This window comes from Ranitomeya variabilis, chromosome 2 (assembly GCF_051348905.1).
Source record: "Ranitomeya variabilis isolate aRanVar5 chromosome 2, aRanVar5.hap1, whole genome shotgun sequence".
Lineage (NCBI taxonomy): Eukaryota > Metazoa > Chordata > Amphibia > Anura > Dendrobatidae > Ranitomeya > Ranitomeya variabilis.
Genome location: NC_135233.1, coordinates 587,972,324 through 587,996,020, shown reverse-complemented (window position 1 = coordinate 587,996,020; position 23,697 = coordinate 587,972,324). Strand labels below are relative to the sequence as shown.

Below are 23,697 nucleotides of genomic sequence, written 5' to 3'. Positions count from 1 at the left end.
GCTTGCTATAGCCCACTGAATGAGAGATAGCACACACAGCAGTGGCACACAAGCCCTGACTGAGGCCAATATTTTTCTCCCACTGATTGATGTAGTGTTTTTGTGTTGAGGTAGAATTTAGAACACAAATCACGGAAAAAATAAATAGGCTTTCTATGGCCCACTGAATGAAAGGGAGAGAGGTGGCACACCCAGGAGTCAAGACTGGCACACAAGCTGAAAGGGCAATATTACTCTCCCACTGTTTTTTTATGTATTTTTTGTTTTTTCAGGGAGACTTTAGAAACCCAATAATATTTAAAAAAAAAATAAATAGGCTTTCTATGGCCCACTGAATGAGAGGGAGAGAGGTGGCACACCCAGGAGTCAAGACTGGCACACAAGCTGAAAGGGCAATATTATTCTCCCACTGTTTTTTTAGGTTTTTTTTTTTTTTTTCAGGGAGAATTAGAAACCAAATAATATTAAAAAAAAAAAATAAATAGGCTTTCTATGGCCCACTGAATGAGAGGGAGAGAGGTGGCACACCCAGGAGTCAAGACTGGCACACAAGCTGAAAGGGCAATATTACTATCCCACTGTTTTTTTAGGTTTTTTTTTTTTTTCAGGGAGACTTTAGAAACCAAATAATATTAAAAAAAAAAAAAAAAAAAAAAAAAATAGGCTTGCTATAGCCCACTGAATGAGAGATAGCACACACAGCAGTGGCACACAAGCCCTGACTGAGGCCAATATTTTTCTCCCACTGATTGATGTAGTGTTTTTGTGTTGAGGTAGAATTTAGAACACAAATCACGGAAAAAATAAATAGGCTTTCTATGGCCCACTGAATGAAAGGGAGAGAGGTGGCACACCCAGGAGTCAAGACTGGCACACAAGCTGAAAGGGCAATATTACTCTCCCACTGTTTTTTTATGTATTTTTTGTTTTTTCAGGGAGACTTTAGAAACCCAATAATATTTTAAAAAAAAAATAAATAGGCTTTCTATGGCCCACTGAATGAGAGGGAGAGAGGTGGCACACCCAGGAGTCAAGACTGGCACACAAGCTGAAAGGGCAATATTACTCTCCCACTGTTTTTTTAGGTTTTTTTTTTTTTTCAGGGAGACTTTAGAAACCAAATAATATTAAAAAAAAAAAAAAAAAAAATAGGCTTGCTATAGCCCACTGAATGAGAGATAGCACACACAGCAGTGGCACACAAGCCCTGACTGAGGCCAATATTTTTCTCCCACTGATTGATGTAGTGTTTTTGTGTTGAGGTAGATTTTAGAACACAAATCACGGAAAAAATAAATAGGCTTTCTATGGCCCACTCAGTGAGAGATGGCACACACAGGGATGGCACTGTAGCAGAAATGCCAATCTTAATCTCCCACAAAAAAAAAAAAAAAAAAAAAAAAAAAAACTGTCCTACAATTACTATCTCCCTGCAGTAATGTAAGCCAGGTATGGCAGGCAGCAATAGGAGTGGACTGATGCACAAATTAAATAAAAAGTGTGGACAAACAAAAAAGATAGCTGTGCAGAAAGGAAGGAACAAGAGGATATGTGCTTTGAAAAAAGCAGTTGGTTTCCACAGTGGCGTACACACAGCAATACAGCTATCACGGAGCCTTCTAGGGCAGCCCAATGAGCTACAGCGCTGAGGGGAAAAAAAAAAAAAAATAGCTTCCACAGTCCCTGCACACCGAAGGTGGTGTTGGACAGTGGAAATCGCTGCAGCACAAGCGGTTTGGTGGTTAGTGGACCCTGCCTAACGCTCTCCCTGCTTCTGACGAAGCGGCAGCAACCTGTCCCTAAGCTCAGATCAGCAGCAGTAAGATGGCGGTCGGCGGGAACGCCCCTTTATAGCCCCTGTGACGCCGCAGACAGCAAGCCAATCACTGCAATGCCCTTCTCTAAGATGGTGGGGACCAGGATCTATGTCATCACGCTGCCCACACTCTGCGTTCACCTTCATTGGCTGAGAAATGGCGCTTTTCGCGTCATTGAAACGCGACTTTGGCGCGAAAGTCGCGTACCGCATGGCCGACAAGCACAGGGGTCGGATCGGGTTTCATGAGACGCCGACTTAGCCAAAAGTCGGCGACTTTTGAAAATGATCGACCCGTTTCGCTCAACCCTAGTAACAACCTTTTGTGTGGCACCGTATCAAAAGCTTTTGAAAAGTCCATATACATTACATCCACTGGGCTCCCTTGGTCCAGTCCGGAACTTACCTCTTCATAGAAGCTGATCAAATTAGTCTGACATGAACGGTCCCTAGTAAACCCGTGCTGATACTGGGTCATGAGGTTATTCCTCTTCAGATACTCCAGTATAGCATCCCTTAGAATGCCCTCCAGGATTTTACCCACAGTAGAGGTTAAACTTACTGGCCTATAATTTCCGAGTTCAGTTTTTGTCCCCTTTTTGAATATTGGCACCACATTTGCTATACGCCAGTCCTGTGGTACAGACCCTGTTATTATGGACTCTTTAAAGATTAAAAATAATGGTCTATCAATGACTGTACTTAATTCCTGCAGTACTCGGGGGTGTATCCCATCCGGGCCCGGAGATTTGTCAATTTTAGTGATTTTTAGATGCCGCCATACTTCCTGCTGGGTTAAGCAGGTGACATTTAATTGGGAATTTTTATCACTAGTCATATTGTCTGCCATGGGATTTTCTTTTGTAAATACTGATGAAAAAAAGTCATTTAGCATATTGGCTTTTTCCTCATCCTCATCCACCATTTCACCCAGACTATTTTTAAGGGGGCCAACACTATCATTTTTTAGTTTCTTACTATTTATGTTGTTAAAGAATATTTTGGGATTATTTTTGCTCTCTCTGGCAATGAGTCTCTCTGTACAACGTGGGCTGCGCAATATACTATGTGGGCTGCGCAATATACTACGTGGGCTGCGCAATGTACTACGTGGGCTGCGCAATGTACTACGTGGGCTGCGCAATGTACTACGTGGGCTGCGCAATATACAAAGTAGGCTGCGCAATATACTATGTGGGCTGTGCAATGTACTATGTGGGCTGTGCAATGTACTATGGGGGCTGCGCAATGTACTGCATTGGCTGCGCAAAGTACTGCATTGGCTGCGCAATGTACTGCGTTGGCTGCGCAATGTACTGCGTTGGCTGTGCAATGTACTGCGTGGGCTGCGCAATGTACTGCGTGGGCTGTGCTATACACTACCCATACATATTCTAGAATACCCGATGCGTTAGAATCCGGCCACCATCTAGTTTTGCTATAATCATTAATACTTTCTTTCATACCCCACATGTTTTGATAAACTATGGTTTTAGTAGCAGTAGTGTCCGTTATGTTTAGTGGTCATTAAATAAAGCATATAAAGTAGAGTCAAGTGCATATAAAAACACTTTAAATAATTGAAGGATTATTTGACACAACGTCTAATAAAGCTCATCTTGACTGGGCATAAGACCAGGGCTAATGGGATAAAACAACATCCATTGTTATTTAATGTAAACTATTTAATCATAAATGATCAGCACAGTCTGTAAAAAATAGTTAAAACCTACACATCTGTCATGAAATTCGTCATGTGTGTCAAATAGATCATGGTTAATGCAATTAAATTGTGAAAATAATAGGGGGGGTGAGGAACATAAAGATATGTTTTACGATCAGCCAAGTAGCTGATAATGTATTCTCTCCCATTTCTAGCATGTGTGACATTAACATAATTTAGAATAAGTGCTGGCTTTTGACACTGGAGAGAAAACACTTCACATAAATAATGTTTTTTTTGTTTGTGCACAATCAGCTATATGGTTGAATGCATAAAAAGATATAAGAAACCAGAGATTATTGTTTGTAAATATTTTAGGTTTGTGGGGCGCAGGATGTATTTTCTTACTGGTGAATATGACAATGTTGGGTTGCGTAAATGAGAAATGTAGGGGCCATTTATATGGAGCATGGCAATAACTAAAAATAAAAAGATTTATATTGTGTTCGTAAGATAAGGATATTACGCTTCTGCATCTGAAATCAGATATAGATGACTCTACTATATTCTTTTATCTTTCTACTAATGGTATCCAGAAAATGATGTATATTGGGTAAAGTTAAAATGTATGTACTTTTATGAAACTGAAAAGTATTCAAGCCCCTTCAAGACCCAAGTAGAAGTGATACCTTTTTCAAGAGGTTGTTCAGGTTTAGAGTAAAAGCCGGCAATCACTATACATGGCTACATAAACCTAAAGGTGGAGTAATCATAAACCACCAAAAGACAATAAAAGAATCAAATCACAATACAAAAGAGGTCTTTTATAAAGGGAGGAACAACAAGAAGGGAATGTTCCTGTCCATCTAGAATGTCATCCATGGGAACATGTATCTCCAAGTACTGGGTTCCCTCATCACTACTGATAACACCTATGTACAGCAGATAGCACAGGAACCAGAATCTACAGTAAGTGATGGCAGAGCTCACCTCCTCGAACTGTAGAATAAATGATAAGCATTTTAGTTTAGTAGACAAAACAAGATCCATCATTCATAATAAGTGATGTCACAGCTCACCACCTTCTCTTCCACCTGTACAATGACAAATGACACCTCTATATACAACACAGGATTTGCCATTAACAATAGGTGATGTCACAGCTCACCTCCTCCTGATGTACAATTACTGATAACACCTCTATATAAAGTGATTAATACAGTAACCACAATTCACACTAAGTGATGTCACAGCTCACCTCCTGCTCCTCCTGTACAATAAAAGACAACACCTTTGTATTCAATAGACAAAACAGAATCCACCATTCACAATATAAAATATTACAGCTCACCTCCTCCCGCTCTTGTACAATGATTAATAACACCTCTATATACAGTAGATAGCACAGGAACCACAATTTACAGTAAGTGGTGTCAAAGCTCACCTCCTCCTCCTGTACAATACATGATAACCATTTTATATTAAGTAGACAACACATGATCCACCATTCACTATAGGTGATGTCACAGCTCACCTCCTCCTCCTGTACAATGACTGATAACACCTCTATATACAGTAGATAACACAGCATCCACTGTTATGACCTGGTGGTTAGGAGCACCCGAAGTGACCTGATGGTTAAAACTGAAAACCTGGGACAAGCTCTGAGGAAGTGGTAACTCTACTGACCGCAATCCCTAATCCTATCACACACACTAGAAATAGCCGTGGAGCGTACCTAACTCTCCCTAGACGCCTCTTCACAGCCTAAGAGCTAACTACCCCTAAAGATAGAAATAGCAGCCTACCTTGCCTCAGAGAAATTCCCCAAAGTAAAGGCAGCCCCCCACAAATATTAACTGTGAGTTAAGAGGGAAGTGACAAACACAGGAATGAAACAGATTTTAGCAAAGGAGGCCGAATCTTCTCTAGAAAGACAGAGGATAGGAAAGGGAACTATGCGGTCAGCATAAAAAACTACAAAAACTACGCAGAGTGTGCAAAAAGACCTCCAAACCGACTCACGGTGTGGAGGTGCAGCTCTGCACCCCCAGAGTTTCCAGCTAGCAAGGAAATATCATAATAGCAGGCTGGACTGAAACATAGCATATACTGAAAAATATATTCAAAAAACCAATGAACAGCAAATGACTAGCAAGGACTTAGCTTCTGCTGGAGTAGTCAGGTCATCTGAGAGTTCCAAGAGAGATCTGAACCAGTACTGAAACATTGACAGCTGGCATGAACTAACGACCTGGGCAGAGTTAAATAGGGAAGCCAACAGCAGCAATAAACGAGGGCAGCTCAGAAAGCCAACCTCAAAGATCAGCAGTTCCACTCAAAGCCACCAGAGGGTGTCCAAGGACAGAACTCACCAAAGTACCATTCACAACCACAGGAGGGAGCCCGAGAACGGAATTCACAACAGTAACCCCCCCCTTGAGGAGGGGTCACCAAACCCTCACCAGAGCCCCCAGGCCGATCAGGATGAGCCAAATGAAAGGCACAAACTAAATCGGCAGCATGGACATCGGAAGCAACAACCCAGGAATTATCCTCCTGACCATAGCCCTTCCATTTAACCAGGTACTGAAGCTTTCGTCTCGAAATACGAGAATCTAAAATCTTCTCCACCACATACTCCAACTCCCCCTCAACCAACACCGGAGCAGGAGGATCAACGGAAGGAACCATAGGCGCCACATATCTCCGCAACAACGACCTATGGAACACATTATGGATGGCAAAAGAAGCTGGAAGGGCCAAACGAAATGACACAGGATTGATAATTTCAGAAATCTTATAAGGACCAATGAAACGAGGCTTGAACTTAGGAGAAGAAACCTTCATAGGCACATAACGAGAAGACAACCAAACCAAATCCCCAACACGAAGTCGGGGACCAACACAGCGACGGCGGTTAGCAAAACGTTGCGCCTTCTCCTGAGACAACGTCAAAATTGTCCACCACGTGAGTCCAAATTTGTTGCAACCTGTCCACCACAGAATCCACACCAGGACAGTCAGAAGGCTCAACCTGCCCTGAAGAAAAATGAGGATGAAAACCAGAATTACAAAAAAAAGGCGAAACCAAAGTAGCAGAACTAGCCCGATCATTAAGGGCGAACTCGGTAAATGGCAAGAAGGTCACCCAATCATCCTGATCAGCAGAAACAAAGCATCTCAGATAGGTTTCCAAGGTCTGATTGGTTTGTTCGGTTTGGCCATTTGTCTGAGGATGGAACGCTGAAGAAAAAGACAAATCAATGCCCATCTTAGCACAAAAGGACCGCCAAAACCTAGAAACAAATTGGGAACCTCTATCCGACACAATGTTCTCTGGAATGCCATGCAAACGAACCACATGCTGAAAAAATAATGGAACCAAATCAGAGGAGGAAGGCAATTTAGGAAAGGGTACCAAATGGACCATCTTAGAAAACCGATCACAAACCACCCAGATGACAGACATCCTTTGAGAGACAGGAAGATCAGAAATAAAATCCATGGAAATATGTGTCCAGGGCCTCTTCGGGACAGGCAAAGGCAAAAGCAACCCACTGGCACGAGAACAGCAAGGTTTGGCCCAAGCACAAGTCCCACAGGACTGCACAAAAGAACGCACATCCCGTGACAAGGAAGGCCACCAAAAGGACCTGGCAACCAAATCTCTGGTACCAAAAATCCCAGGATGACCAGCCAACACTGAACAATGAACCTCAGAAATAACCCTACTAGTCCATCTATCAGGGACAAACAGTTTCTCCACTGGGCAGCGGTCAGGTCTATCAGCCTGAAACTCCTGCAGCACCCGCCGCAAATCAGGGGAGATGGCAGACAAAATCACCCCCTCTTTGAGAATACCAGCCGGCTCAGAGACTCCCAGAGAATCAGGCAAAAAACTCCTAGAAAGGGCATCAGCCTTCACATTCTTAGATCCCGGAAGGTATGAGACCACAAAATCGAAACGGGAGAAAAACAGTGACCATCGAGCCTGTCTAGGATTCAAAAGCTTGGCGGACTCGAGGTAAGTCAGATTCTTGTGATCAGTCAGGACCACCACACGATGTTTGGCTCCCTCAAGCCAATGTCGCCACTCCTCGAATGCCCACTTCATAGCCAACAACTCCCGATTGCCGACATCATAATTACGCTCAGCAGGCGAAAACTTTCTAGAAAAGAAAGCACACAGCTTCATCAAAGAGCCATCAGAACTTCTCTGAGACAAAACAGCCCCTGCCCCAATCTCAGAAGCATCAACCTCAACCTGAAAAGGGAGCAAAACATCTGGCTGACGCAACACAGGGGCCGAAGTAAAACGACGTTTAAGCTCCTGAAAAGCCTCAATGGCCGCAGGGGACCAGTTCACCACATCAGCGCCTTTCTTCGTCAAATCAGACAAAGGCTTAACCACACTAGAAAAATTAACGATGAAGCGACGGTAAAAATTAGCAAAGCCCAGGAACTTCTGAAGACTCTTCACAGATGTAGGTTGAGTCCAATCATAAATGGCCTGAACTTTAACAGGGTCCATCTCGATAGCAGAAGGAGAAAAAATGAAGCCCAAAAAGGAAACCTTCTGAACTCCAAAGAGGCATTTAGACCCCTTCACAAACAACGCATTAGCACGAAGGACCTGGAACACCATCCTGACCTGCCTTACATGGGACTCCCAATCATCCGAAAAGACCAAAATATCATCCAAATATACAATCATGAACCTATCCAGATACTTCCGGAAGATGTCGTGCATAAAGGACTGAAACACAGATGGGGCATTAGAAAGCCCGAATGGCATCACCAGGTACTCGAAGTGGCTCTCGGGCGTATTAAATGCTGTTTTCCATTCATCGCCCTGTTTAATACACACAAGATTATACGCCCCTCGAAGGTCAATCTTGGTAAACCAACTAGCCCCCTTAATCCGAGCAAACAAATCAGACAACAGAGGCAAAGGGTACTGAAATTTGACCGTGATTTTATTGAGAAGGCGGTAATCTATACAGGGTCTCAGAGAGCCATCCTTCTTGGCCATAGAAAAGAACCCTGCTCCCAACGGTGACGAAGACGGGCGAATATGTCCTTTCTCCAAGGACTCCTTTACATAACTCCGCATAGCGGCATGTTCTGGCACAGATAAATTAAACAGTCGGCCCTTAGGGAACTTACTACCAGGAATCAAATTAATAGGTCAATCACAGTCCCTATGAGGAGGTAGGGCACTGGACTTGGGCTCATCAAATACATCCTGGTAATCCGACAAAAACTCAGGAACTTCAGAAGGAGTGGAAGAAGAAATTGACATCAAAGGAACATCACTATGTATCCCTTGACAACCCCAACTAGACACAGACATTGATTTCCAATCCAGTACTGGATTATGAACCTGTAACCATGGCAAACCCAACACGACAACATCATGCAAATTATGCAACACCAAAAAGCGAATATTTTCCTGATGTGCAGGAGCCATGCACATGGTCAGCTGAGTCCAGTACTGAGGTTTATTCTTGGCCAATGGCGTAGCATCAATCCCCCTTAAGGGAATAGGAATCTGCAAAGGCTCCAAGAAAAAACCACAGCGCCTGGCAAACTCCAAGTCCATCAAATTCAGAGCAGCGCCCGAATCCACAAATGCCATAACAGAGTAGGACGACAATGAGCAAATCAGAGTAACAGATAAGAGAAATTTAGGCTGCACAGTACTAATGGTGACAGACCTAGCGAACCTCTTAGTGCGCTTAGGACAATAAAAGATAGCATGAGAAGAGTCACCACAGTAAAAACACAGCCCATTCTGACATCTGTGTTCTTGCCGTTCAGCTCTGGTCAAAGTCCTATCACATTGCATAGGCTCAGGCCTCTGCTAAGAGGACACCGCCAAATGGTGCACAACTTTGCGCTCGCGCAAACGCCGATCAATCTGAATGGCCAAAGACATTGATTCATTCAGACCAGCAGGCGTGGGGAACCCCACCATAACATCTTTAAGGGCTTCAGAAAGACCCTTTCTGAAAATTGCTGCCAGGGCACACTCATTCCATTGTGTAAGCACAGACCACTTTCTAAACTTCTGGCAATATACTTCTGCTTCATCCTGACCCTGACATAGAGTCAGCAAGATCTTTTCTGCCTGATCCACAGAATTTGGTTCGTCATAAAGCAATCCAAGCGCTAGAAAAAATGCATCTACATTAAGCAATGCAGGATCTCCTGGCTCAATGGAGAATGCCCAGTCTTGCGGGTCGCCACGCAACAAAGAAATAACAATCTTTACTTGCTGAATGGGGTCATTAGAGCAGCGGGGTTTCAGAGCAAGAAACAGTCTGCAATTATTTTTGAAATTCAAAAATTTAGATCTATCCCCAGAAAACAAATCAGGAATTGGAATTCTAGGCTCTAACATTGGATTCTGAACTACATAATCTTGAATACTCTGTACCCTGACAGCGAGTTGATCCAGACAAGAGGACAAACCCTGAATATCCATATCTACACCTGAGTCCTCAACCACCCAGGGGTTAAGGGGAAAAGAAAGACAAAACAAGCAGCAAAGGAAAAAAAATTGACTCAGAACTTCTCTTTTCCCTCTTTTGAGATGCATTAACACTTTGTGGGCCAGCTGTACTGTTATGACCTGGTGGTTAGGAGCACCCGAAGTGACCTGATGGTTAAAACTGAAAACCTGGGACAAGCTCTGAGGAAGTGGTAACTCTACTGACCGCAATCCCTAATCCTATCACACACACTAGAAATAGCCGTGGAGCGTACCTAACTCTCCCTAGACGCCTCTTCACAGCCTAAGAGCTAACTACCCCTAAAGATAGAAATAGCAGCCTACCTTGCCTCAGAGAAATTCCCCAAAGTAAAGGCAGCCCCCCACAAATATTAACCGTGAGTTAAGAGAGAAGTGACAAACACAGGAATGAAACAGATTTTAGCAAAGGAGGCCGAATCTTCTCTAGAAAGACAGAGGATAGGTAAGGGAACTATGCGGTCAGTATAAAAAACTACAAAAACCACACAGAGTGTGCAAAAAGACCTCCACACCGACTCATGGTGTGGAGGTGCAGCTCTGCACCCCCAGAGCTTCCAGCTAGCAAGGAAATATCATAATAGCAGGCTGGACTGAAACATAGCATACACTGAAAAATATATTCAAAAAACCAATGAACAGCAAATGACTAGCAAGGACTTAGCTTCTGCTGGAGTAGTCAGGTCATCTGAGAGTTCCAAGAGAGATCTGAACCAGTACTGAAACATTGACAGCTGGCATGAACTAACGACCTGGGCAGAGTTAAATAGGGAAGCCAACAGCAGCAATAAACGAGGGCAGCTGAGAAAGCCAACCTCAAAGATCAGCAGTTCCACTCAAAGCCACCAGAGGGTGTCCAAGGACAGAACTCACCAAAGTACCATTCACAACCACAGGAGGGAGCCCGAGAACGGAATTCACAACAATCCACCATTCACAATAGGTGATATCACAGCTCACCTCCTCCTCCTGTACAATGACTGATAACACCTCTATATACAGTAGATAACACAAGATCCACCATTCACTATAGGTGATATAACAGCTCACCTCCTCCTGTACAATGACTGATAACACCTCTATATACAGTAGATAACACAGGATCCACCATTCACAATAGGTGATGTCACAGCTCACCTCCTCCTGTACAATGACCGATAACACCTCTATATACAGTAGATAACACAGGATCCACCATTCACAATAGGTGATGTCACAGCTCACCTCCTCCTCCTGTACAATGACTGATAACACATCTATATACAGTAGATAACACAGGATCCACCATTCACAATAGGTGATGTCACAGCTCACCTCTTCCTCTTCCTCCTATATAATGACTGATATGTTGTGGAATTCAGACAAGAAACTCCAAAGCAATAGACATAAGCAGTTGAAACTTTTCTGAAGACTAAGGTCATATATTTCTTGAGGTCATATAATAGTAATAGTCAATTTTTGCATTGTAGCTGCAATAGGTTTTGGTAGCGAGAGAAATTCCATATCTTGATATATTTATGAATACAAACAGTTACGAATAATTTACTAACGTGCCAGTACCATTTACCATGAAGATCTCATGGTCCAAATACTTAATAAATTCCTGATTGGATTGGAAGGGTCTTACAAATTATAAATTGTAAAATGAATTGGACATATTTACTGTAATATCCAAGGCTCTACATGTTTTCTACTCAGTACTTCTATGTGAATGATAATTTTTGCCTTGAGACATTGATCAAAATTGAAAGGTACTATGAGCTTCCAAACCGCAGCCTCTATGTGTAAGAAAGCCTTGCTAAAGAGGGAATATACTAAGTAACACATCAACTTTCTGTACTTTCAATCTGAAGAGCTATTTACTGCCTGACTGCACTGCTGACACATAAAGTGAATGCATTCAAAACCCGAGGATTGTAGTCATTTATAATAAACCTTCAGACTGATCCTTCTTAGGGACTCATCAACTTGGCCATGGTGGTAAAAGAGTGCTACAGTCTTCCATGCTCCAGTGATTCGTCTATTTCTTGCTGGAGGGTCCAAGAAAATACGATCAACGTTCTGGCAACCGTGGACTTAAACACATTTTATCTTCCTCCAAAACATTTAGAAAGCCCATACTACAGCTACAGGTCTTTGCAAGTCTTCTATTACGTATTATTAGTATTACCTTTGTAAGGTTGTATGTGTAGCTTGCAGCAAAATATAGCACACAAAGAATTATTTTTCTTGCCTAGGTGTAAAAGTAGTAGTTATACTGCAAAAATGTCTTGATATGGATGTATCTACCATAAGTCAGAGCACATTTTATCATCTAAGGTTTTCCCAGCATTGAACGTTATCGCTTTTCCCATAGGATAAGTGATCAAGCCAGTAAGGTCCGACCACTAAGACCTCAAACAAACCCCAAAATAGAGCTCTGAAATACCACAATTGGATGAAGCAGTGGATATGCATGCATGCCAGGACTATATCCAATGTATTCACTGTCTCTGGAACTAACCAAGATAGTCAAGAAAGGGTCTTTACCACCGAACCATTCCCATGGTCCATATCAATGCCCCAGTGTTTGGAATGCAGGAGCTCTCAGTGGGCGAACCCCCAAATAATCAATGTGTACAGAGATATGAAGTAAAAAAATAAACAGTTTGCATCCGCCAAGTTAAATGGTCTTCAAACAAGTGCCAATTGGTTTGGAATATTGCTGATCTAACCAAGCTTGTTATGGGTAGAGCAGAAGTCTAGCTTTGCATGAAGATCTTTACCATCTTCCCTCAGCTACATTATCGGTTCTTGTAATACATTGGATACACATCATATGAAGAGAGCAATCACTGAAGAAGGACATCATGGTCAGAAGAACAGAAGGATCAAGGACAAGAGGAAGACGAGCAAGCAGATGGCTTGATACAATCAAGATAACAGCGGAAAGGACTCTGATGGACCTATTTAGACTTCCACAAGATCGATCTCCCTATAGAAAATTCACCCATCAAGTCGCCATGGCTCGAGACCGAGCTGAAGGCCGTTAAATAAAATAAATAATACATTGGATTTTGAGTTTGGGTGACTTGAAGCATCTAATATATAGATCTTTGTATCATGTTAGCCAGTAGATAGAAAAATACAAAAATTTTAGAGACCCCAGTGTTTGATACTTTTTAATGGCTAACTCAAAAATGGTAACAAATTGCAAGCTTTTGAGACTACTCAGGTCCCTTCTATGCCTGATGAATGGACCTGAGAATTTTTGAAAGCTGGCACTGAAGAAAATACTTTATTTGAATAAAAATTTCTCCACACTATCCCTCATTCACCAATTTATTACTTTATTTTCTTTAGAATTTATTAATGTTCCCAAAAAGCTCCTTTGATGTAGTCCATGTTCCCCAAATGCAGCTCTGGAGACTGTGAATAGCAATAAAAGTACAGCTATTCACAGGCAAAGTGTAGTGATGACAACTCTCATCAGCATCGCCGGGTCCTCCTGAGCACAGTGTTGAGTGGGTGGCTCTGAAGAAAGCTGTTGTCACTACCCAGCGCCTGTAAATAGCTGTACTTTACTTCTGTTCACAGTCCCGGAGCTGCATTAGGGGAACGTGGACTACATCAGAGGAACATTAATAAATAAAAAATAAATAAATAAATAAATTGATAGTGTGGGGGTGTCTTTATTCAAATAAAGTATTTTTTTCTGTGTGTTTTTTTGGATTACTGGGTTGTTAATTGGGGTGTCTGATAGACACCTCTCCATTACTAACCCATTGGCTTAATACCAGTTGATATTACACAACTGAAATCAACAGCAAAAATATGATGCCAATTGGCACAAGGGAAATCGGGAAAAGTTGGGCAAAGGGCCAGAATTGGTGCACCTATTGAAAGCACCAATTCTGGGGCAGCTGCAAGCTGGTATTTTCAGACTGGGAAAGGTAGATAACCCTGGACCCCTTAAGCCTGATAACATCAGCCCCAGCTGTCTGCTTTACCTTGGATGGTTATTAAAAATTGGATCGACCCCATTTAATTTTTTAAAATTATTTAGTTATTTAGCTCCCAGCAGCGACCTTCGAGTTAGAGATGCAACCAGATGACTTCCCCATGTTGTTCCCATTCCATTTGAGTGCTGTTGCCATCAATTTAAGCATTTTTTCTGCCCCCTCCTTCTCCTGTTAGGGTCTTTCAGCAAAATGAGTTTCCCGTTGTCTTCCATTACACTTGGTACTCAAGTCAAGTCCATCCTAGAGTCCGACCTGTTTGGTTCGAGCACCGAGTACTTGAGCAGTATAGTGCTTGATCATCACTAATGGTCACGTCTCGTCTATAGGCGATCAATGATTATTAAACAACACCTTTACAAACAACGGATAAGCATAGGATACACGGTTAAACAGCCACAATACATTTACACTGACTATAAATAATCTTGTCACGCAGAAGTTTCCGTTCCTCCTCTACATTTCGAAGGTTAAACAGGCATTCAGATATTAACAACTTGCCAAAGCTCGCAGCCCATAATGGAGCAGTCAGAATGATTCATATTACATTGCATGTGTCCTGGAGTAGAACTATCAGATAAGACATTTGTTTTTAACATAACATTATTTCAAAAGTCTATTTATTGTAACGCTACGGTAAAATCAGCCTTGTGAAGTCCATCATCTGAAAGCAAAAATCAACAGTGAAATGCTGATGGAGTATATAATGTCAGATTTGAGGAACTGTCAGAGATATTTTCTTTCAGATAAATAATAATTAATAGGGATGAGCGAACATGCTTGGTGATACTCGGATGTGCTCGTTACTCAGCAAGCAATAGCCGGTGTTCGATTTCATACTTGAATCCTTGTCCTGAATCTTTTGGTGCCTGTTACACAGCCAATAAGCATGCGAGGATTGCCTGAGCATTGCTATAATGCTCTAGCCATCTTAGTAGTGGCATTACTGTGATTGGCTGCCCTTGTGATACCATCAGAGGGTAAAAAAGGAAAAAAGGACAAGAGAAGTCAGGCTTGGCACACTGATGCCATTGCACAGCTTTGTGACAGTTGTTGATGGGGGGAACGAATGCCTGTACAGGCCAGTATGAGCAGACGATAATGAATCAGATGCCTGCAGTGTTGATACTGGTGCTGAAGATGAACCAACAACCTTTGCTGTTTGTATCACATACAATCTGCATTTAGCCTAGGGAGGAAAACAGAGATACAGGAGCAGGAAGCATGGCTGAATACAGTCTCTAGGCAGGGATTAGGGCTTTGCAGTCTGTTGCTAATTACAAGTGCTTCTCACAAAATTATATCATCAAAAAGTTCATTTATTTCAGTTCTTCAATACAAAAAGTGAAACTCATATATTATAAAGAGTCATTACAAACATAGTGATCTATTTCAAGTGCTTTTTTTTCTGTTAATGATGATTATGGCTTACAGCCAATGAAAACCCCAAATTCAGTGTGATACCTAGGACACCATGCAGAATACTGACAGGGAGTATATTACAAACTGTCAGCATTCTGCATCCTAGGTACACACACAAATTACACAGAAAGCCTGGACAGTTCATTTAAATAAGTGTAATCCTATGATACACAGTACTGTCCTCTAATGTATTTAGAATATAACTAATGATGATTTAGGAAAATATCTGATGAGACTAAATAAAGTCACAATCGCCTTAACTAGCAAAAACCAATAATACATCAGCAATGAAAACCTATGGCACTACAATATATGAAAAAAAATGTCTTCAGTTTATCCCTATAGATGTGTCGCTGGGTATAACCCAAGTATCTTGTGGTTATAACAGATTGGATTTAATAGAGGTCATCATAGTTGTGCATGATGAACCTAGTTTGGCTTAGTCCAGTCACAGTGTTTTGAGGTTAGTGGCTGTAGAACTCACTCAATCATTCTACCATAGAACATTTCTCTGACCATAATTTGTTGATACAGCCATTTGACCAAGAGTGAATGAATGAGCCATTAGTTGGGATCAATATTGTATTCTTTTTTTTTCAATGGAAAATTAAATTTTTCTAGCTAAAATTTATTGCAAACTTGTAGAACTTCTGATTTTTCATTTGTTTCTGAAGTCGAAGATGCACCTTTGAGGCTCACATTTCCAGTTTGAGTCAACAACATCAAAAACAGGAAGTCTGAAAATGGCTACGTGTGCAGAATAGGTAATTTCGCCTGCAGGGATTTGCTCACTTAGACAAGTGACTGAATAGAGGAAGCTAAGATGTGGAAAACAGACTAGATACATGTATGCATCACATTACGTATTAATTTACCACATTTGGCAATTATATATTATTATATGTGTATATATAAGCAGCTGTGTGGAAAAGTGTTGTCCCCTTTGTAATTTCCTATTCTTCTTCATGTTTGTCACACTTAAATGTTTCAGCTCACCAAGCAAATTTAAATATTAGGCAAAGATAACACAAGTTAACATAAAATTCAGCTTTTAAATGAAGGTCTTTACTATTAAGGGAAAAATAAATCCAAATCTACAGGGTCCTGTGTGAGAAAGTGATTGCCCCCTCCCACTTAAAGGGAAGGTGCCACATTTTATTTTTTGTATTAAAAATGATTGTTTATATAAACAATTATTTTTAATACAAATTTACATTTTGTAACTTTAACTTTTTTTTATTAATAATTTTTTTTTTCAGCCACTGGGTGCCGCCATTTTGCTTTGTAGGAGTGTAAGTGTAGCTGCACGACACTTACACTCTGCAAATACGGCAGCCCTGGGCATAGGACTCAGCAGTTGGAGTCCGACCCCATACCTAGCATTGTGCTTCTCCCTGCTGTTTTCTGGCCATGCCCCCTGAGCCATCCACATCACAGCAGAGGCAGGAGGTCAGCGCCATCTTCCTGGAGCTCCCAGTGCATCTGTGAGCTCCACTTGAGAGCCCTGCTGTTATAGGAGGAGGAGAAGGAGGAGACCAAGGATGGCACTGGAGGGAGAAAGGAGCAGCATCGGCAGCAGTGAAGTAATATCGGTGGGGGAGGGGGAGAGGTAATCTAATCCTATACTTTGTAGTGCTGACTCTGAGCAGTTATCTCCTCTCATGTGTGTTACTGTGCTGAGCTGTGTATCTAATCCTCTCCTGTGTGATACTGTCTGCTGAGCCATGCATCTAATCCTATCCTGTGTGATACTAACTGACCTGTGTATCTAATCATCTCCTGTGTGATACTCTGCTGAGCTGTGTACCTAATCCTATCCTGTGTGATACTATGCTGAGCTGTGTATCTAATCCTCTCCTGTGTGATACAGTCTGCTGAGCAATGCATCTAATCCTATCCTGTGTGATACTGACTGCTGAGCTGTGTATCTAATCCTATCCTGTGTGATACTGTCTGCTGAGCTGTGTATCTAATCCACCCATGTGATATTGTCTGCTGAGCCATGTATCTAATCCTATCCTGTGTGACACTGTCTGCTGAGCCATGTATCTAATCCTATCCTGTGTCATACTGACTGCTGAGCCGTGTATCTAATCCTCTCCTGTGTGATACTGACTGCTGAGCTGTGTATCTAATCCTATCCTGTGTGATACTGTCTGTTGAGCCAGGTATCTAATCCGCTCGTGTGATACTGTCTGCTGAGCCGTGTATCTAATCCTATCCTGTGTGACACTGTCTGCTGAGCCATGTATCTAATCCTATCCTGTGTGATACTGTCTGCTGAGCCATGTATCTAATCCTCTCCTGTGTGATCCTGTCTGCTGAGCCGTGTATCTAATCCTATCCTGTGTGATACTGTCTGCTGAGCCATGTATCTAATCCTATCCTGTGTGATACTGTCTGCTGAGCCGTGTATCTAATCCTATCCTGTGTGATACTGACTGCTGAGCCATGTATCTAATCCTATCCTGTGTGATACTGTCTGCTGAGCCATGTATCTAATCCTATCCTGTGTGATACTGTCTGCTGAGCCATGTATCTAATCCTATCCTGTGTGATACTGTCTGCTGAGCCATGTATCTAATCCTATCCTGTGTGATACTGTCTGCTGAGCCGTGTATCTAATCCTATCCTGTGTGATACTGACTGCTGAGCCGTGTATCTAATCATATCCTGTGTGATACTGTCTGCTGAGCCATGTATTTAATCCTATCCTGTGTGATACTGACTGCTGAGCTGTGTATCTAATTCTCTCTTGTGTGATACTGTCTGCTGAGCCGTGTATCTAATCCAATCCTGTGTGGTACTGTCTGCTGAGCCATGTATCTAATCCTATTCTGTGTTATACTGTGCTGAGATGTGTATCTAATCCTCCCCTGTGTGATATTGACTGCTGAGCTGTGTATCTAATGCTATCCTTTGTGATACTGACGGCTGAGCCATGTATCTAATCCTATCCTGTGTAATACTGACTGAGCTGTGTATCTAATACTGTCCTGTGTGATACTGACTGCTGAGCTGTGTATCTAATCCTATCCTATGCACTCCTCTCCCCCGTTATGTCTGATCTATATGGCGGTATTATGTGAGATCTATATGACGTTGTTATGTGTGAAATATATGGCGGTATTATGTGTGATCTATATAGCGGTATTATGTGAGAACACTATGGCGTCGTTATTTGCGATCTATATGATGGTATTATGTGAGAACTATAGGACAGTATTATGTGTGCTCTATATGGCGGTATTATGTGAAAACACTATGGCATCATTATTTGCGATCTATATGATGGTATTAATATGAGAACGATAGGACAATATTATGTGTGCTCTATATGGCGGTATTGTGTGCTCTATATGGCGGTATTATGAGAGATCTATATGGCGATATTATGTGTGATCTATATGGCGGTATTATGTGAGATCTATATGTCGGTATTATGTGAGAACACTATGGCGTCGTTATTTGCAATCTATATGATGGTATTATGTGTGAACTATAGGACAGTATTTTGTATGATATATATGGCGGTATTATGTGAGAACACTATGGCAGTATTATTTTAATAAAGTGGACCCATTCTAGGGTTGTTCTGATTGAGCACCTGCACGCGGGTCTGGGGTAATAGAGGGGGCAGCATGACCTCCAGTTAGGTGCAGTCAGGGGAAGGCTGGTGATGCAGCTGAAGAGAGGGGTCTCATGTTTATCGTTACTATATGGCTACATTCCCCCCAAGCGTCACCCTGTACTGCGCCTGTCGCCTCGCTTTCACACATTTCCAGGACAGGATGGAAGAAGACAGGATCTGAGAAGGGGAATGGGGTCTTTGCATGCAAAGTCTGGATCAGAACAGGCCATCAATCAGGAGAAATGTTTCCTGGATTTCTGTGGAGCAGACAGTCCATCCATGTGTATAAAAGACAGCGCTCTATGTACAATCCCTGGCTGCTCCGCGCACTGAACAGGGTGCCCCCCCCCCATAGACCAGCACACCGCTCTCCTGAAATACTCTGTGCTGCTGTCACCCTGCTCCCTCCACCACATATCTCCCAGAATCCTTGCTGCCTGCCATCCTCGGTGACTGTCTACTTGTCAGTATAAGGCTGCCATCACCAACAAAATGGCTGCTCACTGGGTTCCTGAAACTTATCGTTTCTTATCCCTTAGCAAACACCCAGAAGGGGAGGAGAGGAGACATCACACATGTCAGCAGACTCCGCCCATAATTACTGCAGTGCAGTAATGTGAGCTAGTTGTACACTAGGTTTTTGTCAAATTTCAGTAGCTGCTCCCCCTAGTGTTTAAAAGTGGAAATGCCAAACCTTTTAAAATTATTTTTCATATTTTACTAAATTATAAACAAATGGTAATATTTTTTAAGAAAATTTAAACATTAATTCTTTACATTTTTTCAATCGCTGGAAAAAAAAATTTTTGATGGCACCTTCCCTTTAAAACATAAATTAACTGTAGTTAAAATTCTATAGCCACACCCAGGCCTTATTACTGTAACACCTGTTCTCAATCAAGAAATCAATTAAACGGGACATGCCCAGTGAAGTAGTCCAAAATATCCTCAAAAGCTAGATATCATGCCGCAATCCAAAGAAATTCTGGAACAAATCAGTAAAATGGTCATTGAGATTTATCAGACTGGAAAATGTTATTAAGCCATTTCTATAACTTTGGGACTCCAGTGAACCACAATAAGAGCCATTATCCACAAATGGCAAAAACATGGGACAGTGATAATCCTTCCCAGGAGTGGCCGGCATACCAAAATTACCCCAAAAGTGCAGCGATGACTCATCCAAGAGATTGCAAAAGACCCTGCAACAACATCCAAAGAACTGCAAGTCTCACTTGTCTCAGTTAAGGTCAGTGTTCATGACTCTGCCCTCTTCCCTTGTTTCTACATTGACAAGTCCTGACGACTCTATGCGCCATGCCATCAGTCGGGCAAAGCACTTTGTAACATCATGTTGTTACACCGTATGTCGTAAAGACATATCACACGGTGACGTGCTTGAACTTGTCCAGCCAGAAGACCTGACCTCGAATGAAGATTCCGAAGAGAATGTGGAAGAGGAAAAGAAATAAGGCATGGAGGACCGGAAGGCAGGCTGTCAGGGTGAAAGGACACGTGTGTGTATTATTTTTTTTTCAACTCTTTTGTCTGGTCCTCTACGATTCAGCAAACTGGTGGCCGCTCAGAGCATATTGAAAAAAATGTGTATTTTGTTGAATATTCAAAAGTAGGAAAATTAAATTCTACTAAATTAAATTCTCTTTTCTCTAAACATGACCCCTCCAATAAAAAGTAAACAAGAGGACATGCTATTCAAGCTGAGCATGGCCTCTTGTTCACTACCTACAACCACCTCTACGTCTTCGAGTTGATTGATTGTTCATACATGAATTGAAAAACCAACAATGATATAGCATGAAGACACATAGCAGGGAAGATGCTACACAACATATCAATAATCCAAAAATGAAATGTACCGTCCAAGCTCGGGGAAAAAGTGATAGTATTATAGACCAAAGAGAGAGTAGACATTAATCAAGCTCCATTTACGCTTCATAAATCAAGGCAGAAATATGTTTCGGCTATTACTATTGACATTTTGTATCTTGTATTATGGAGAGGAAAGTTTCTAACAGATTTTGTTTCTAGGTGCTATTCATTCGGTGAACAGGCCTTGGATCTAATCATTGAATGAATCATGACTAGGATCAAAAATGATCCGAATCACTCCTCTCTATTTTAGCACTGTATGTCACAGGAAATTGCATTTAGGGGATTGATTTGATTGATAAAAGAGCACTTGGGAATTAATCTCAGTTCTGCCATCTTGTTTACTTACATTTTACAGAAAAAGGAAAAAATGTAATCTTGTTTTGTAGTCATGTAGACATAGTGTGAGTTTTATATACTGCTATTGTGTATGTGTGTTTATCCTGGTGGCCTAAGTTCTGGTTGACATCTGTAATTATCCTCAACATAAGAAAAAAATCCTGTCCAACGGTGTTCTTAAGGGAAATTGTACACTTAATTTACTGAAGGGTTATTCCTGGAAAATTGGGAATGTTAATACTTTTTTTTCACCCATTTTAGTTTGTTTAAAAATCTGTTTTTATCATCTAGAAAAACTATTGGAATGCTTTTGAAGTACTGTGCAAAAAAAAAATAGGCAGTTGTGCGGAATATGCTTTAAAGATGGAATACTTTCAAAGTAGAAGTATGAATAGTTTATTTTTATAAATTATCAAGGTGCATAGTGAATGAACAAAAGAGAAATCTAAACCAAATCAGTATTTGGTGTGACCGCCATTTTGCCTTCTAGGTTCTTCTAGGTACACATGTATTTTCACACAGCTTTTGAAAAAACTTGGCATGGAATTTATTCCAAACATCTTGGAGAAATAACCACAAACCTTATGTTAGTATGGATTATCCCATGAAAGAGGGAAAAGGTAGCGCATTCTAAGTGCAGTAAGTTGGGGATAAATGTGGTAAAAAAAGAGAGCAGTCTCCCACATGCCTAGGTTGTGCACATGGTGCTCAACTGTCACGCACAGTGTAGGAAAGACTAAATGCAGCACTAAGGGATAAGGGAAGGGAACCCAACACTAGAGAAGGGGTAAGTGGAGACACCTAGGCAGATCTAACATCACCCTGTTTGTCCTATCATCCCTATATAGGTTCCGCACCTATCGCCGAGCAGAATACCTAACCCCTGCCAAACCCTGGCAATCAGTCCTGCATAGGGAAGGACAGGATGTTCACTAGTCAATCCCCACTACCACTAAAGACAGATGGGATACACAAACAAGGGGAACACTTAGCTTGAGTAGACTCAGAGAGAAATACGGATGTCCTCAAAACACCAAGAGGAAGATAGCCGACTGTTATAGATCCAAGCCTCAACAGGGAAATGGAAATATTATCGGCAACTTCCAGCAGTAACCCTTTCAAAATTATTTACAATTTTGATCACCAGGAAATTATTAATTCATTCACTGAATATGCAAGATACTCCATATTGTAGTTTGTTTTCAGAAAGTTCAATGCTTTTCATGCGGACAGGAATTAGGTAAAAAAAAAAAAAAACTTGAAAACAAACCATTTTGTTAAGTAGCCACCTATTTTGCTAATATGATGGATAATAGTGATGACACATAGGTCAAAATGGCAAATACAATTAGATTTATGTAAAGGACCAAAAATAAATGAAATTCATTCATGGTTCTAAGAAAACTCATAAGTAACAGAAAATAAATATCATCACTGTACATTGCCTTCTTCATTCCTTAAAGGTCTCCGTCTGCTCTTTCCTGACTAAATTCTTCATCAAAGATCTAAGCAGTGGATGTGAAATATTGGCTCGTTTTATTCTTGCACTCTCACTCCTGATGATCAAGTGTTTCATTCCAGTTCATATAATGTCTTTTTAATATTATGAGCTCAATATTTTATTGTTCTTTTTTTTACTTTAGGAAACCACAGTCAAATATCACGAGTGCAAGTTGCAATCAAGGTTCTTGACGTTAATGACAATGCTCCGGAATTTGCAACAGATTATGAAGCTTTTCTGTGCGAGAACGGTAAACCTGGACAGGTAAGGGAATGATATGGTCATGGAAAATGAATATTGCGATCAGTATGTTTCTATCTTACTCATTTATCTTTGAGATGATCTTTTATGCCCTATTGCCTGCTCTACTTTGTGCAAACCTTAAAGCTAATGGACACTTTGACATGGAAAATAGGATTTTACATATGTGGATATTTTTAGTTAATAAAATTGCACTAAGTTTAGGATGCAATTTAGTTTTTTTTCTTCATTCACTCATCCCATGATGTAGTTTGCAGTCTGATTTGAGTTTCTGCTTTTCTCTTGTGGGAATGTCTCTCCAAAGAATATAGGCTGAATGGGAGATCTGTGTGTATCCAGAGAGGGAGTGTCTCTCCCAGTAATATAGGCTGGATGGGAGGTCTGTGTGTATCCAGGATACAGTGCACATATATCATCACTGTTAGGGCTAGCGGAACACACAGAGAAAATATAGTTTTTTATTGTTATTGATGCGTTCGCAGCCCGGGGTCCACCGTGCAGGAAAACCTGCTGCTAGCAAATGGCAGCACTATATTGCGGTATTGGCTAGCTCTGTTAACTCACAAAGCAGCCGTGAAAGCAAAGCACTGCGCCCTGTTAGACTTCACAGGAGCACAGGCTAACTGCCCAACAGAGAGCAG

The 23,697-nt window shown here is 41.4% G+C and overlaps 1 protein-coding gene across 1 annotated transcript in view; it reads left to right on the top strand.

Moving 5' to 3' along the window:
• The window catches only part of CDH8 (cadherin 8), a 521,626-nt gene that overhangs the window by 461,656 nt on the left and 36,273 nt on the right, over nt 1-23,697 (top strand). The window contains exon 9 of the mRNA XM_077288387.1: nt 22,938-23,059. Within this exon, the coding sequence (XP_077144502.1) occupies nt 22,938-23,059 (122 nt within the window). The remainder of the gene's footprint in view (nt 1-22,937; nt 23,060-23,697) is intronic.